Source organism: Crinia signifera, chromosome 4 (genome assembly GCF_055691185.1).
Source record: "Crinia signifera chromosome 4, ASM5569118v1, whole genome shotgun sequence".
Taxonomy (NCBI): Eukaryota; Metazoa; Chordata; class Amphibia; order Anura; family Myobatrachidae; genus Crinia; species Crinia signifera.
In genome coordinates this window covers 17,966,343-17,985,074 of record NC_139220.1, presented here as the reverse complement: position 1 = coordinate 17,985,074, position 18,732 = coordinate 17,966,343, and the positions used below count along the sequence as shown (strand labels likewise).

Below are 18,732 nucleotides of genomic sequence, written 5' to 3'. Positions count from 1 at the left end.
TATCTTAGAAGAGAAAATTAATTACATATAAACCTAAAGGGACAGAATAATAGGCTGGATAAAAGAACGTCTCCTTAATTTCTTTGGGCGCCGGTTCCCCTCCCATGCAAACAAACAGAGCAATAATGAGTAAGAATGTGCAGACTTTATCAGCAGCCATTTATAGAACAGTAATTGCAGTATAAAATCTGGAGGTACACCATACCGGCGGAGACATATGTATAGTAACATTACAGCTATGTACAGCATTCGATGTTTATGACAGAAAAATCTACCAGCATGCTTTGCTTTCATTACAGGAAGTGCAGGCAGCCATTTTGTGACCCCAACCTATCAATTCACTAGGAACTAGTGACAAAGTTCCTTATGCCTCAGTATTGTCGCAAGTGTCTAATGACTTTATTACCGTGTATACTTGGTCAGTCCATCCATATTAAACAGATGACTCCTGTATGTGCTTGGTATATTTAAGCAGAATTGGTCTCCCCCCCTGACCGGACAGGATCAGGGGGGAAGCCATGCTGTTCTAAGCAGGGGCATAATAAAGTGTGCAACCAGGGCACAAGGCCAAGGGGGCTGCACGGTCACTATGACAACAGCACCCTGGAGAAGTACACTCCTTTACACCTTGTGGGGTGTCGGGGGAGGCACCCAGCTGCATAAAACGGCACAGGGTATTTCCTACGGTACTTGCCGTGTGATGTCATGATATCTTGTGAACTGTGTGGATTTAGAGAGAGGGATTGGCACTGGTTTGAAATATACGTTGAGTAATAATTGTACAAGGGTATTAGATAGACAGAACCAGCGTGGTTACTGCTTGACAGGAATATATCATAGCAGTGTTTGGCTGGTGGTGCTCCCAAAGGATGTTCAGTATTTAAACTGTGAGACAACAAGAAGGGGGTGGTCATAAGAAAGACCAAAAAGGGAACATGCAGACGGGTTTTTGGGGCACACTTAATGATAACGATAGTATAGTTTGTGTGAAGAGATGATAAATGGGTGAGATAGGACTTAACTTTTATTAAGAATAAACTCTAAAAAAAGTTTGTATTTATATCAGATGCAAACACTGTGCTAAACAAGACAATACAAATTCAATAAATTGTAATTGGAAATATCACAGGATAAATGGTTATTAACCTATCAAAGAAGAGAGAGGGTCCTTGATACAATTATCAAAGTGGGCGCAATGTTTAAGGTAAAAAATTTCACAAATACCTATAGCAAAAAAAGTCCCTGTTGTTAAACAGAAAATGTTCAATTAGTAACAATATTAAAGAAAATTATACAGGGTACAGGTATATAATTGTGAACGCTTGACACACCGAATCAAAAAGGTTTATGAGACATGTATCAGTTTGTCTCCGTCATAACATTATACAGGGAGATCACTACCCGGGAGTGGGAAATAGTAATGCAGGGTCTCTACCTGACAGTGAAAAGAATTAGTAAAGATTGGAGAATGTGAAAATTACAAAAGCATATGGAAAGATTGGTAAGATTGAGCTGTATCCAGAGGTAATCTCCTGCTGCAAATTAATTACAACACCCGGTATTCCCAAAGAGTCTTCCCAGAGGTACTAGCCGGGCCCAACACTGCTTAGCTGCTGAAATCGGAATGGGTTCAGGCGATCCAGTGTGGTATGGTAGTAATATTGTAAACATGTGAGAGGGATACCCGTGTTTGAGGCTCAAATGAAATAAGGTGCTTCTGCTGTCAGAGGCGCCATCTATAGTCCACCCTGGTGCTCACCCGCATTGCAGGGGGGATGGATACGACGCGACTGATGAGAGAGCACTGAAATGAGAAGAGAACAGCGAAAAAGATGGGCTAGTGTCAATAATGCAGTCCCTAACCTCTGCTGTCCATCATCCACCTTAGGTGTCCAATAATGAATGAGAGAGTCAAGGATTGCTGATCCTGTCCCAGAAAAATAAAAAAATAAAAGAATACTTAATTAATTAAATAGTAAGGGCAGCACCACCAATGATGTTGTTACTGGTGGTGTTGTAGCTGGAAAATGGGATGGGGTTTATCAAGAGTAACGGGAATTGGTTAATCCAAAGTTTTTGGGGTTTGTATCCTCATGAGTGGTACATCTTAGTCCCCACAAGTGTCAGTGAGTGATGATTTCTGACAGGAGCTATTATGCTACCTTGAGGAGATTTATTGCTGGATTGCCCAGTCTGTGTGCTGCAAAGACAAATGGAGCGATTGTTTGCTGCCGTGTATTTAAGGAAGCAGATAATGATACAGACTGTGTAATGAATTCTGTGCTGATATCAACAGAATATAGGGAAAGGGAAAGAAGGGGTAGATGATTACAGTACATTGAGTATCAGTCACAATAAAGTATGCATGCAATCAGGATTTAGTAAATATTGCTGTAAACAGCGCTGGTCTCCTGTTACTAAAAAGTTGCTGCAAATGAAGAAAATTCAATATGATTACTTTTTAGAAAGAGACACAGTACCCACTGCTGTGAGCCCAGTCTGTGTGCTGCAAAGACAAATGGAGCGATTGTTTGCTGCCGTGTATTTAAGGAAGCAGATAGTGGTACAGACTGTGTAATGAATTCTGTGCTGATATCAACAGAATATAGGGAAAGGGACAGAAGGGGTAGATGATTACAGTACCTTAAGTATCAATCACAATAAAGTATGCATGCAATCAGGATTTGGAAATTATTGCTGTTAACAGCGCTGGTCTCTTGTTACTAAAAAGTTGCTGCAAATAAAGAAGATTCAATATGATTTCTTTTTAGAGAGAGACAGTATCCACTGCTATGAGCGGGTTATCACAATAAAGTATGCATGCAATCAGGATTTAGAGATTATTGCTGTTAACAGCGCTGGTCTCTTGTTAGTAAACAGTTGCTACAAATGAAGAAAATTCAATATAATTTCTTTTTAGATAGAGACAGTACCCACTGCTGTGAGCGGGTTTCAAATGTAGCGGTGTTGTACACAACATAGAGTAAAGTGACAGTATTTCATACACAGTGTCCGATAGTTATATTGTACACGGATTTATACAAAGGGAATCAAATGATGTTAAGTACACGGAGTTCTGAATACCCGGGATAAATGCTACAATAGGGTGCTGCTGCCTGTAATCACTGGCGGAGGTGAACAGATGTAATTAATTAGCGCAAACGCTCAGTATATTACAGATATTGGTTAAAGTAATCAACACTCCGTGTCGAAACAAAAGGTCAGTACATTTCAAATGCTGGCTTAAAGTTATAAACACCACATCAGCCGGTTACCGGCATTCAATTGCGGGGGCCGCCTGTGGGGTATAATTTTAGTTAAGCCACCTGGGGGTAGAGAATGGTGCAGAAGACTAAGACAGTAAGCTCCCCAAGGAGAGTGAGGGGAGAAACGGTACTTAGCTCAGAGGACGCGGCACCCGACGCCAGATGCCGGGAGCCGCTGCTCCTGTTGTCAGGTAGTAGTCGGCGTGGAAGACGGAGGTTGGGGGTGTGTCAGAGGCGTATCCTCACACGTGTTTCGCCTGTGGCTTTCTCAAAGGACGCACTGTCAGGTAGAGACCCTGCATTACTATTTCCCACTCCCGGGTAGTAATCTCCCTTTATAATGTTATGACGGAGACAAACTGATACATGTCTCATAAACCTTTTGATTCGGTGTGTCAAGCGTTCACAATTATATACCTGTACCCTGTATAATTTTCTTTAATATTGTTACTAATTGAACATTTTCTGTTTAACAACAGGGACTTTTTTTGCTATAGGTATTTGTGAAATTTTTTACCTTAAACATTGCGCCCACTTTGATAATTGTATCAAGGACCCTCTCTCTTCTTTGATAGGTTAATAACCATTTATCCTGTGATATTTCCAATTACAATTTATTGAATTTGTATTGTCTTGTTTAGCACAGTGTTTGCATCTGATATAAATACAAACTTTTTTTAGAGTTTATTCTTAATAAAAGTTAAGTCCTATCTCACTCATTTATCATCTCTTCACACAAACTATACTATCGTTATCATTAAGTGTGCCCCAAAAACCCGTCTGCATGTTCCCTTTTTGGTCTTTCTTATGACCACCCCCTTCTTGTTATCTTGTGAACTGTGATAGGTAGATGCTGGCTGGCCTAATGCATGTCACTGGGCCTAGGACCACATCTGTAACTCAGGCTTGCCTACCCTCCCGGAATTGCCGGAAGGCTGCCGAAAATCGGGTCCCCTCTCCCGGCCCCCCGGGAAGGTCGGCAATCCTCCCGCTTTTGCCTGGCAGCCCCCGCACCCCCCTTTCTTACGGTTTTTCATGGGTCAGCGGCAAGGGGCGGGACTAAAATGACGCAAATCGCTTCATTTAGGTTCATCAGCCCCGTCCCGCCCCCTGACCTGAAGATCCGGCTGTCCTCTCTGGGCTTCTCTTGGAGAGGCTTATCGAAAAGTCAGCAATTATGCTGTAACTCATGGCAACCAATGTAAACCACACTTGACTACCGATGTAGTAGTAGTAGTAGTAGTACGTTTATTTATAAGGCGCCGCAAAGTGTCCGCAGCGCTGTACATAGCAAACAAAAAACAAATGACAAGGTAACGTACAGGGTGTGTTGAAAAATACAGTATAAATAGGGGTATAGCTGGTAGAAATAAAATCAGCATCAGTTCAGAAGTAGGTGTCAAAATTGTCGAGGATACTGAAGATGAAGTAGAGGAAGGGAAGAAAAGGACAGGAGGACAGGTGAGGTAAAGAGGTAGGGTGAGTACGTGAGGCAGGAGGACCCTACTCATAAGAGTTAACATACTAAAAATAGGTGGGTGGACGAACGAAAAACAACAGGATAAGTAGAAACGGAGGGGAACAGAGGCAGGATAGGAGGATCAAAAGAGGTTAGGAGGAGGGATAGGCTAGTCAAAAAAGTGGGTTTTGAGGGAGCGCTTGAAGGAGGTAAGGGAATCAGAAAGCCTGATGGGTGGCGGGAGGTTGTTCCAGTGCAGGGGGGGCAGCGCGAGAGAAGTCTTGGACACGGGAGTGGGAGGAGGTGATTAGGTGAGAGGTCAGTCGGCGGTCAGCGATGGAGCGAAGAGGACGGGAGGGAGTGTGGATAGAGATCAGTGAAGAGAGGTAAGGAGCGATGGAGGAGGAGAGAGCCTTGTAGGTGGTGGTGAGGAGTTTAAAGAGAACTCGGAAAGGAATGGGGAGCCAGTGAAGAGATAGACAGAGGGGGGAGGCGGAGGTAGAGCGGCGGGAGAGGAAGATGAGCCTAGCAGCAGCGTTAAGAATGGTTTGGAGAGGTGCGAGGCGGGTGAGAGGTAGCCCAGAGAGAAGGATGTTGCAGTAGTCAAGGCGGGAGATGACAAGAGAGTGAATGAGAATTTTGGTCGCGTCAGTGGAGAGGAATGGTCTGATGCGTGAGATGTTGCGTAGGTGAAAGTGGCAAGACTGTGAGAGAGCACGAATGTGGGGGGTGAAAGAGAGGGAGGAGTCAATGATGACACCGAGGCAGCGCGTTTGGTCGGTGGAGGTGATCTCGGTTTCACCAACGCTGATGGAGATAGTGGGAGAAGAGGGGATGTTCGGGGGATGGAAGATTAGAAGTTCAGTTTTAGCCATGTAACGTCTGGTACTTCTCCCACATTCCCAGGAGCACAGTCCACCCTCCCAGCACCGCTGCTCTGGCTTTTGAACCGTGTGGGGTGGGGCCAAGTGTTTGCAGCGGATCACCAAGGGGCGGACAATCACCAGGCCCCAAGCCCTTGTCCCAGAATGCCACCAGTTGCAGATCATTGACAAATAATACATTAGGAACTGCCTTTCGCAGCTGATGACCCGCACTCCGCTCACCTGATCACCGGCTTGAATATTTTCCAGAGAACTTTGATGAAGTTAGTGGGATGGACGACGTACAGAGCCTTCAGATTCTTTTTGTACCTGAAAAAAACAAAAGACCATTCTCACTTGCTGCTGCGTCATATAATAAAAACTTGGCCGTTGGGGCAAAATCATCATCATCTTCGGTGGCCGGCGGATTGGACGTAACACTAGGCAACCAGTGGTGTTTCTCATAACATTCAACCAGCCTGCAGCTTCATTTTTTGAAGTACATTCTATAAAATAGCTAGAAGTTGATTGGTTGCTATGGGCAACGTCTACAACGGTCGATACATACAGAGCCGCCACACCTAGGGGCTGCAGATAGTCTTATATTTCGCTCTAGGAATTAACAAACAGGATCATGTACTTCACAGCTAATGTGATTTGGGAATTGGGGCACGTTGGGGCAACATTCAAAACCACCACAAACCTTCACCCTGAAATCTCTAAACCCCCCAATTCTCTGCCACAAATTTTTGGTTAGCAACTGTGGTAGTGACTAAGGCTAATAGGTGCTCCCGCAGGGAAAACGCCCCTTGTCCACCAACATGGGGATGACACACCCGCCGTCCTATGAAAAGGGGGGTGCCCCACAATGACCGCTTATGCCCTTCTTTGGCAGCTGGCTGGTAGCGACTTCCCGCCAATCTGTCTGAAAAGCCACCAAAGAAAAATAAAATAAAAAATAAAAATCACTAAGCACCGTGAGGGAGAAAAACAAAATCCCCACATGTGCCAGCATCAAAAAACTATCCAGGGCAGGCGGGATGTCTTCCAAAAAGGTAAGAGGAAGTGGTCACCTGCTCCTAGATATTATATACCACTACGCCCCTTAGTCCCCTGATAGGCCCACTTGCCCTGTAACCAGGCAGAAAAACTACAGCTAGCTTTCACCCGTTTGAACTCTGACTGACCTGAAGTTAGGACTCTTATATGGCCTTGGGCTTATGCAGCTCTCAGCCATTTTATGAATATTATTATTATTTTGCGAGGGGCGGCTGTACGCATCCTCCGACCTTTTCATACCCCCACTATCCACGTCGGCGTGGAGTTGATTTTAGATAGTGTGGCGAGCCACCGAGCCCAAAGCGTGGCGAGCGCAGCGAGCCCCGCGCGGGGACGCGGAATACATGTTAAGTAATCCGCGCCCGCTCCCCACGCTTCGGGCTCGCCACACTATCTAAAGTCAACCCACACCGATGTGGACAGTGGGGTTATGAAAAGGTCAGAGGACACGTACCGCTGAGCTCGCCCCGCTTCGGGTTGGAGTTGATAGTGGGGGTGGCGTTGACAATGGGGGTGCATTTAACATTGTAAGCACCCATCTGGGTGCTTCTACAATTAAAAATCGCATCGCATGCCGCTATATTGTATGCGATGTGATGTATAAGATGCAGTAAGATCAAAATCGTGGGCGCCGTGCTAGGAAACAAGTACCATATTTTTTTATTGTGGGAGTAAACCGGAGTACCCAGAGGAACCCCACGCAAGCACGGGGAGAATATACAAACTCCACACAATTAGGGCCATGGTGGGAATCGAACCCATGACCTCAGCGCTGTGAGGCAGCAATGCTAACCATTACACCGTCTGTGTATAATAATAATAATACCTATCCACCACAATCTGTGTAAAGTGGGTCAGAGATTGCTGTAGAATAATTTTTTTTCTAACAAGAGAGTGGCAGAAGAAACGATTACAGGTAGCATTAGGTTAGTAACGACGCGCACATCATCCCCCTATGATCACCTGAATGGACAAAGTGCAGTTACTCAGTGACTATATAACAATCCCATGTATTTTTATGATCTTCCATTAGAAATATCATATTCTGTTTCATTATTCTCCTCTCACTTTGAAGACCGTATATCTGTGATTTGTGGTGTCACAGTAACACAGTGACAGTGACATTATTGTGGCCATTATATCAGAAGTCTGAATTGCCAGGATTTCTAGATTTATGGATTGGAATGAACAGGGAAATAGACACAGAAGGCTCTGGTTATAATGCTGTGTGCTAGTAAAATAAAATACATGGTGTACGACGTCCGTCCTGTACACAAGTCGCGGTCAGATGCTGATCTGAATTAGTGAGATCTGTAGGGGAAACAAAAAAATGGAGGGCAGCGGGGGGGGGGGGGGGGGGGGGGTTAAATAATACAGACAATTACTTTGAGTGAATGCTGCCTGCCTATACAGCAACAGCAGCCTGCATACAAGTGCTAATGGTGTTACAGCCATACAGCATAAAGTATTTTATATGTGGCCCTGAAACCCTAATAAATTCTGCTTTTTCCATCAAGCTACCAAGCACGTCAAAATGACAGGTCATCATATCAGTAATCTCAGCGCCAGCGGCTGTGTGCTTCGGAACGGGCCAACACTTTAATTGCCCCGCCGGACCCCAACTAGTATCCGCCAGCACACCCAACATTTGAATTCCCCCCACAGAGGTGAGGAGCAGTTTTCGGCTTTTATTGTAGAAGAGAATAAAAAAAAAAAAAAGGAAGTGCGATAAAATGAGATTTGTTCATTATAAAAAATTGGAAAGGAACACCGAAACCTGATTGCAGGGTTGCACTGAACAGCAGAGAAGAAATGGAACCAACCCTCAGGAAAGACTATCCCATTACATATAGTAATGGGATAGTCTTTACATAATTTAATACATATATATATATATATATATATATATATATATATATATATATATATATATATATATATATACACACACATACATACATACATACATACATACATACACACACACACACACACACAATGTCACCCAATAATAAAAAGGTTTAAATATCCTAAAATGATCATTAACCCCTTCCTGACAGAGCTAGTTTTTGCGTTCCTGACAGAGCCATTTTTTTCAAATCTGACATGTCTCACTTAAGTGGGGATAACTTTTTTTTGCTTTTACTTATCCCAGTGATTTTGAGATTGTTTTTTCGTGACACATTGTACTTCAAATTAGTGGTAAATTTGGGTCGATACAGTCTGTGTTTTTTTGTGAAAAATACCAAAATGTCGTGAAAAAATGGAAAATTTAGCGATTTGCAAAATGTTAAATTTTCTGCTTGTGAGACAAATAATCATACCACTCAAAATAGTTAATAACTAACATAGACCATATGTCTACTTTATGTTTCCATCATTATTTCAACTTCCTTTTAATTTTTTGGGACACTAGGAGGCTTACAATATGAATAGCAAATTCTCAAATTTTCAAGAAAATTTCAAACACTGATTTTTTTAGGGACCAGTTCAGTTCTGATGTGACTTTGAGGGACTTGTATGTGAGACACCCCCATAAATGATGCCATTTCAAAAACTGCACCCCTCACAGTATTCAAAACAGCATTTTGGAAGTTTGTTAACCCTTTAGGTGTTTCACAGGAATTAAAACAAAGTGTAGGTGAAATTTCAAAATTTCATTTTTTTTGCAGATTTGCAATTTTAATACATTTTTCTAAGGAACACAGTACATTTTACTAGAGAAATGTGACTAAAAATTGATTCCCCCAATTCTTTTGTTTTCAAAAATATCCTATATGTGGCCCTAGTGTGCACGTTGACCAAACCACAGGCTTCATAATAGAAGGAGCACCTACTTGATTTTGGAGCCTCCTTTTTATGAGATTATTTTTTAGGCACCATGTAGGTTTCTAGGCACCATAAGATGCTAAAATTTAGGAACCCCCCCACAAGTTACCCCATTTTGCAAACTACACCCCTCAGGGAATTCATCTAGGGGTATAGTGTACATTTCAAACCCCCAGGGGTTTCACCAATTGTGGTACAACTGGGCAGTGAAAATGAAAAATTACATTTTTTACACAAAAATGCAGTTCTGGCTCAAAATTTTTCATTTTCACAAGGAATGAAGGAGACAAAGCACCCCAAAATCTGTGCCCCAATTTCTCCCGAGTACCGCAATGCCTCACATGTGACCAAAAAATACCAGTTGGGTGCATGGCAGGACTCAGAAGGGAAGGAGTGATTTTTGGATTTTGCAGCTCAGATTCTGGTGGAATTTTGGTGGGTGCTATGTCGCATTAGCAAGACCCCCCAAGCACCAATACAGTGGAACCCCCCCACAAGTGACCCCATTTTGCAAACTACACCCCTCAGGGAAATTATCTAGGGGTATAGTGTACATTTCAAACCCCCAGGGGTTTCACCAATTTTGATACAAGTGGGCAGTGAACATGAAAAATTACATTTTTTTACACAAAAATGCAGTTCTGGCTCAAAATTTTTCATTTTCAGAAGGTATAAAGGAGAAAAAGCACCCCAAAATCTGTGCCCCAATTTCTCCCGAGTACGGCAATGCCTCACATGTGAACAAAAAATACCAGTTGGGTGCATAGCAGGACTCAGAAGGGAAGGAGTGATTTTTGGATTTTGCAGCACAGATTTTGGTGGAATGAATGGTGGGTGCTATGTTGCACCAATACAGTGGAACCCCCCCACAAGTCACCCCATTTTGCAAACTACACCCCTCAGGGAATTCATCTAGGGGTATAGTGTACATTTCAAACCCCCAGGGGTTTCACCAATTTTGATACAAGTGGGCAGTGAACATGAAAAATTACATTTTTTTACACAAAAATGCAGTTCTGGCTCAAAATTTTTCATTTTCAGAAGGTATGAAGGAGAAAAAGCACCCCAAAATCTGTGCCCCAATTTCTCCCGAGTACGGCAATGCCTCACATGTGACCAAAAAATACCAGTTGGGTGCATGGCAGGACTCAGAAGGGAAGGAGTGATTTTTGGATTTTGCAGCTCAGATTCTGGTGGAATTTTGGTGGGTGCTATGTCGCATTAGCAAGACCCCCAAAGCACCAATACAGTGGAACCCCCCCACAAGTGACCCCATTTTGCAAACTACACCCCTCAGGGAATTCATCTAGGGGTATAGTGTACATTTCAAACCCCCAGGGGTTTCACCAATTTTGATACAAGTGGGCAGTGAACATGAAAAATTACATTTTTTTACACAAAAATGCAGTTCTGGCTCAAAATTTTTCATTTTCAGAAGGTATGAAGGAGAAAAAGCACCCCAAAATCTGTGCCCCAATTTCTCCCGAGTACGGCAATGCCTCACATGTGACCAAAAAATACCAGTTGGGTGCATGGCAGGACTCAGAAGGGAAGGAGTGATTTTTGGATTTTGCAGCTCAGATTCTGGTGGAATTTTGGTGGGTGCTATGTCGCATTAGCAAGACCCCCAAAGCACCAATACAGTGGAACCCCCCCACAAGTGACCCCATTTTGCAAACTACACCCCTCAGGGAATTCATCTAGGGGTATAGTGTACATTTCAAACCCCCAGGGGTTTCACCAATTTTGATACAAGTGGGCAGTGAACATGAAAAATTACATTTTTTTACACAAAAATGCAGTTCTGGCTCAAAATTTTTCATTTTCAGAAGGTATGAAGGAGAAAAAGCACCCCAAAATCTGTGCCCCAATTTCTCCCGAGTACGGCAATGCCTCACATGTGACCAAAAAATACCAGTTGGGTGCATGGCAGGACTCAAAAGGGAAGGAGTGATTTTTGGATTTTGCAGCTCAGATTCTGGTGGAATTTTGGTGGGTGCTATGTCGCATTAGCAAGACCCCCCAAGCACCAATACAGTGGAACCCCCCCACAAGTGACCCCATTTTGCAAACTACACCCCTCAGGGAATTCATCTAGGGGTATAGTGTACATTTCAAACCCCCAGGGGTTTCACCAATTTTGATACAAGTGGGCAGTGAACATGAAAAATTTCATTTTTTTACACAAAAATGCAGTTCTGGCTCAAAATTTTTCATTTTCAGAAGGTATGAAGGAGAAAAAGCACCCCAAAATCTGTGCCCCAATTTCTCCCGAGTACGGCAATGCCTCACATGTGACCAAAAAATACCAGTTGGGTGCATGGCAGGACTCAAAAGGGAAGGAGTGATTTTTGGATTTTGCAGCTCAGATTCTGGTGGAATTTTGGTGGGTGCTATGTCGCATTAGCAAGACCCCCCAAGCACCAATACAGTGGAACCCCCCCACAAGTGACCCCATTTTGCAAACTACACCCCTCAGGGAATTCATCTAGGGGTATAGTGTACATTTCAAACCCCCAGGGGTTTCACCAATTTTGATACAAATGGGCAGTGAACATGAAAAATTACATTTTTTTACACAAAAATGCAGTTCTGGCTCAAAATTTTTCATTTTCAGAAGGTATGAAGGAGAAAAAGCACCCCAAAATCTGTGCCCCAATTTCTCCCGAGTACGGCAATGCCTCACATGTGACCAAAAAATACCAGTTGGGTGCATGGCAGGACTCAAAAGGGAAGGAGTGATTTTTGGATTTTGCAGCTCAGATTCTGGTGGAATTTTGGTGGGTGCTATGTCGCATTAGCAAGACCCCCCAAGCACCAATACAGTGGAACCCCCCCACAAGTGACCCCATTTTGCAAACTACACCCCTCAGGGAATTCATCTAGGGGTATAGTGTACATTTCAAACCCCCAGGGGTTTCACCAATTTTGATACAAGTGGGCAGTGAACATGAAAAATTACATTTTTTTACACAAAAATGCAGTTCTGGCTCAAAATTTTTCATTTTCAGAAGGTATGAAGGAGAAAAAGCACCCCAAAATCTGTGCCCCAATTTCTCCCGAGTACGGCAATGCCTCACATGTGACCAAAAAATACCAGTTGGGTGCATGGCAGGACTCAAAAGGGAAGGAGTGATTTTTGGATTTTGCAGCTCAGATTCTGGTGGAATTTTGGTGGGTGCTATGTCGCATTAGCAAGACCCCCCAAGCACCAATACAGTGGAACCCCCCCACAAGTGACCCCATTTTGCAAACTACACCCCTCAGGGAATTCATCTAGGGGTATAGTGTACATTTCAAACCCCCAGGGGTTTCACCAATTTTGATACAAGTGGGCAGTGAACATGAAAAATTACATTTTTTTACACAAAAATGCAGTTCTGGCTCAAAATTTTTCATTTTCAGAAGGTATGAAGGAGAAAAAGCACCCCAAAATCTGTGCCCCAATTTCTCCCGAGTACGGCAATGCCTCACATGTGACCAAAAAATACCAGTTGGGTGCATGGCAGGACTCAAAAGGGAAGGAGTGATTTTTGGATTTTGCAGCTCAGATTCTGGTGGAATTTTGGTGGGTGCTATGTCGCATTAGCAAGACCCCCCAAGCACCAATACAGTGGAACCCCCCCACAAGTGACCCCATTTTGCAAACTACACCCCTCAGGGAATTCATCTAGGGGTATAGTGTACATTTCAAACCCCCAGGGGTTTCACCAATTTTGATACAAGTGGGCAGTGAAAATGAAAAATTACATTTTTTTACACAAAAATGCAGTTCTGGCTCAAAATTTTTCATTTTCAGAAGGTATGAAGGAGAAAAAGCACCCCAAAATCTGTGCCCCAATTTCTCCCGAGTACGGCAATGCCTCACATGTGAACAAAAAATACCAGTTGGGTGCATAGCAGGACTCAGAAGGGAAGGAGTGATTTTTGGATTTTGCAGCACAGATTTTGGTGGAATGAATGGTGGGTGCTATGTTGCACCAATACAGTGGAACCCCCCCACAAGTCACCCCATTTTGCAAACTACACCCCTCAGGGAATTCATCTAGGGGTATAGTGTACATTTCAAACCCCCAGGGGTTTCACCAATTTTGATACAAGTGGGCAGTGAACATGAAAAATTACATTTTTTTACACAAAAATGCAGTTCTGGCTCAAAATTTTTCATTTTCAGAAGGTATGAAGGAGAAAAAGCACCCCAAAATCTGTGCCCCAATTTCTCCCGAGTACGGCAATGCCTCACATGTGACCAAAAAATACCAGTTGGGTGCATGGCAGGACTCAGAAGGGAAGGAGTGATTTTTGGATTTTGCAGCTCAGATTCTGGTGGAATTTTGGTGGGTGCTATGTCGCATTAGCAAGACCCCCAAAGCACCAATACAGTGGAACCCCCCCACAAGTGACCCCATTTTGCAAACTACACCCCTCAGGGAATTCATCTAGGGGTATAGTGTACATTTCAAACCCCCAGGGGTTTCACCAATTTTGATACAAGTGGGCAGTGAACATGAAAAATTACATTTTTTTACACAAAAATGCAGTTCTGGCTCAAAATTTTTCATTTTCAGAAGGTATGAAGGAGAAAAAGCACCCCAAAATCTGTGCCCCAATTTCTCCCGAGTACGGCAATGCCTCACATGTGACCAAAAAATACCAGTTGGGTGCATGGCAGGACTCAGAAGGGAAGGAGTGATTTTTGGATTTTGCAGCTCAGATTCTGGTGGAATTTTGGTGGGTGCTATGTCACATTAGCAAGACCCCCAAAGCACCAATACAGTGGAACCCCCCCACAAGTGACCCCATTTTGCAAACTACACCCCTCAGGGAATTCATCTAGGGGTATAGTGTACATTTCAAACCCCCAGGGGTTTCACCAATTTTGATACAAGTGGGCAGTGAACATGAAAAATTACATTTTTTTACACAAAAATGCAGTTCTGGCTCAAAATTTTTCATTTTCAGAAGGTATGAAGGAGAAAAAGCACCCCAAAATCTGTGCCCCAATTTCTCCCGAGTACGGCAATGCCTCACATGTGACCAAAAAATACCAGTTGGGTGCATGGCAGGACTCAAAAGGGAAGGAGTGATTTTTGGATTTTGCAGCTCAGATTCTGGTGGAATTTTGGTGGGTGCTATGTCGCATTAGCAAGACCCCCCAAGCACCAATACAGTGGAACCCCCCCACAAGTGACCCCATTTTGCAAACTACACCCCTCAGGGAATTCATCTAGGGGTATAGTGTACATTTCAAACCCCCAGGGGTTTCACCAATTTTGATACAAGTGGGCAGTGAACATGAAAAATTACATTTTTTTACACAAAAATGCAGTTCTGGCTCAAAATTTTTCATTTTCAGAAGGTATGAAGGAGAAAAAGCACCCCAAAATCTGTGCCCCAATTTCTCCCGAGTACGGCAATGCCTCACATGTGACCAAAAAATACCAGTTGGGTGCATGGCAGGACTCAAAAGGGAAGGAGTGATTTTTGGATTTTGCAGCTCAGATTCTGGTGGAATTTTGGTGGGTGCTATGTCGCATTAGCAAGACCCCCCAAGCACCAATACAGTGGAACCCCCCCACAAGTGACCCCATTTTGCAAACTACACCCCTCAGGGAATTCATCTAGGGGTATAGTGTACATTTCAAACCGCCAGGGGTTTCACCAATTTTGATACAAGTGGGCAGTGAACATGAAAAATTACATTTTTTTACACAAAAATGCAGTTCTGGCTCAAAATTTTTCATTTTCAGAAGGTATGAAGGAGAAAAAGCACCCCAAAATCTGTGCCCCAATTTCTCCCGAGTACGGCAATGCCTCACATGTGACCAAAAAATACCAGTTGGGTGCATGGCAGGACTCAAAAGGGAAGGAGTGATTTTTGGATTTTGCAGCTCAGATTCTGGTGGAATTTTGGTGGGTGCTATGTCGCATTAGCAAGACCCCCCAAGCACCAATACAGTGGAACCCCCCCACAAGTGACCCCATTTTGCAAACTACACCCCTCAGGGAATTCATCTAGGGGTATAGTGTACATTTCAAACCCCCAGGGGTTTCACCAATTTTGATACAAGTGGGCAGTGAACATGAAAAATTACATTTTTTTACACAAAAATGCAGTTCTGGCTCAAAATTTTTCATTTTCAGAAGGTATGAAGGAGAAAAAGCACCCCAAAATCTGTGCCCCAATTTCTCCCGAGTACGGCAATGCCTCACATGTGACCAAAAAATACCAGTTGGGTGCATGGCAGGACTCAAAAGGGAAGGAGTGATTTTTGGATTTTGCAGCTCAGATTCTGGTGGAATTTTGGTGGGTGCTATGTCGCATTAGCAAGACCCCCCAAGCACCAATACAGTGGAACCCCCCCACAAGTGACCCCATTTTGCAAACTACACCCCTCAGGGAATTCATCTAGGGGTATAGTGTACATTTCAAACCCCCAGGGGTTTCACCAATTTTGATACAAGTGGGCAGTGAACATGAAAAATTACATTTTTTTACACAAAAATGCAGTTCTGGCTCAACATTTTTCATTTTCAGAAGGTATGAAGGAGAAAAAGCACCCCAAAATCTGTGCCCCAATTTCTCCCGAGTACGGCAATGCCTCACATGTGAACAAAAAATACCAGTTGGGTGCATGGCAGGACTCAGAAGGGAAGGAGTGATTTTTGGATTTTGCAGCACAGATTTTGGTGGAATGAATGGTGGGTGCTATGTTGCACCAATACAGTGGAACCCCCCCACAAGTCACCCCATTTTGCGAAGTACACCCCTCAGGGAATTCATCTAGGGGTATAGTGTACATTTCAAACCCCCAGGGGTTTCACCAATTTTGATACAAGTGGGCAGTGAAAATGAAAAATTACATTTTTTTACACAAAAATGCAGTTCTGGCTCAAAATTTTTCATTTTCAGAAGGAATGAAGGAGACAAAGCACCCCAAAATCTGTGCCCCAATTTCTCCCGAGTACGGCAATGCCTCATGTGTGACCAAAAAGTGGCAGGACTCAGAAGGGAAGGAGTGATATTTGGATTTTGCAGCACAAATTCTGGTGGAATGATGGTGGGTGCTATGTCGCATTAGCAAGACCCCCAAAGCACCAATACAGTGGAACCCCCCCACAAGTGACCCCATTTTGCAAACTACACCCCTCAGGGAATTCATCTAGGGGTATAGTGTACATTTCAAACCCCCAGGGGTTTCACCAATTTTGATACAAGTGGGCAGTGAACATGAAAAATTACATTTTTTTACACAAAAATGCAGTTCTGGCTCAAAATTTTTCATTTTCACAAGGAATGAAGGCGAAAAAGCACCCCAAAATCTGTGCCCCAATATCTCCCAAGTACGGCAATGCCTCACATGTGACCAAAAAATACCAGTTGGGTGCATGGCAGGACTCAGAAGGGAAGGAGTGATTTTTGGATTTTGCGGCTCAGATTCTGGTGGAATGAATGGTGGGTGCTATGTGGCATTAGCAAGACCCCCGAAGCACGGTGAAATTATGAACCTAATATTCCATAGATGTGTGGTATATTTTAAAACACTCCTTTATACATAGGCCGGGTTTGTCGGGGCAAGTGTCACACTGGAAAATAGTTTGCTTTCTTATTCCCTTTTTATAGCAAACTTTGCACCTTTTTTGTGTCCTGCCCTTTTTTCCAGTGGAGGGGATTTCATCAGGAAAATGCTGCCCTGGTACAATACGGGGGCCAGTACTAGAAGTACTGGGGCCCTCTGCCTGCTGGTTCCCAAATATTAGGCCCTTTATGACTTCCTCTTGAAAGTGCATAAATGTCCCCCTCTGGCCGGTAGAACGGAATAGCACATAAGCGTTATACAGTGCCATCTGGATGATATACACGGCCACCTTCTTGTACCAGATTTTTGTTTTCCGCAGGGCACTGTACGGCTTCAGTACCTGATCTGAAAGATCCACTCCGCCCATGTACCTATTGTAATCCAGGATACAATTAGGTTTTGAGGTGTGGGTACTGGTACCTCGTACAGGGACGGAGGTGGTACTGTCTCCGTGAATTGTTGTCAGTATAAGGACATCCCTCTTGTCCTTATATTTGACCAACAACATATTTTCGTTGCATATTCCCCTGCTTTCACCCCTTCTCATTACTTGGGCAATGTGCGTTTTTGGGAGGCCTCTTTGGTTCTTGCGCACAGTACCGCAAGCTGCTGTACCTCTTGAACCAAGGGCCTTAAACAGGGGGATGCTAGTGTAAAAGTTATCCACATAGAGGTGATAACCTTTATCCAGGAAGGGGTGCACTAAATCCCAGACAATTTTCCCACTAACACCTACGAGGGAGGGGGGGCATTCTGGCGGTTCAATTCTTGAATCCTTCCCTTCATAAACCCTAAACCTGTGGGTGTACCCTGAGGTGCTTTCACACAGTTTATACATTTTTATGCCATACCTTGCCCTCTTACTGGGAAGGTACTGGCGGAATTTAACCCTTCCTTTAAAATGTATAAGGGACTCGTCGATACAAATAAATTTTTCAGGGATGTACACCTCTTCAAATTTGGCACTGAAATGATCAATGACCGGCCTGACTTTGAATAGCCGGTCAAAGGTGGGATCATCTCTGGGTGGGCACTGTGCATTATCGGTGTAATGTATAAATTTAAGAATTGTCTCAAATCGAGTCCGGGTCATGGCCATACGGTAAAATGGAGTACTGTACAGAACATCTGTACTCCAATATTGCCTAATTTCTGGCTTTTTTACTATGCCCATATGAAACACCAGACCCCAAAACGTCATCATCTCTACTGCATCTACAGGGGTCCACCTAGCAAATGATGACGTGGGGTTTTGAGCAATAAACTGCTGGGCATATAAATTAGTTTGGTCCACCATTAAATTTACAAAATCATCAGAGAAAAATAATTTGAAAAAGTCAATTTCTCTGAGACCTGTGGAATCAAATTGGATTCCTGGCATGGCCAAAAACTCAGGAACCTGGGGCTCAAAATTGTCTGGTGGTGGGGTCCATACGAGATCAATTGTTGGGGGGGGGGGTCTCAGCTGCTCTACGGGGGCGTCTTTGAGGGGGTCCCTCATCATCAGAGGAGGAAGAGGAGCTTAAGGCGAATCCTTCAAATTCCCCGCTTGCATCACTGGCTGTGTCAGAGTCAGAAGCAAGCAGGGCATATGCCTCCTCCGCTGAATACATTCTTCTGGATGACTGGGATGACATTTGGGAGGACATTTGGGAGGACATTTGGGATGCCATTTT

At 43.7% G+C, this 18,732-nt stretch overlaps 1 protein-coding gene and 1 pseudogene across 1 annotated transcript in view; both read right to left on the bottom strand.

Annotated features, from left to right (window-relative positions):
* Positions 1-18,732, bottom strand: part of ARHGAP8 (Rho GTPase activating protein 8) — a 47,943-nt gene that overhangs the window by 17,893 nt on the left and 11,318 nt on the right. The window contains exon 5 of the mRNA XM_083180092.1: positions 5,832-5,918. Coding sequence (XP_083036218.1) covers positions 5,832-5,918 — 87 coding nt within the window. The remainder of the gene's footprint in view (positions 1-5,831; positions 5,919-18,732) is intronic.
* Positions 1,544-1,661, bottom strand: LOC146076208 (5S ribosomal RNA; annotated as a pseudogene).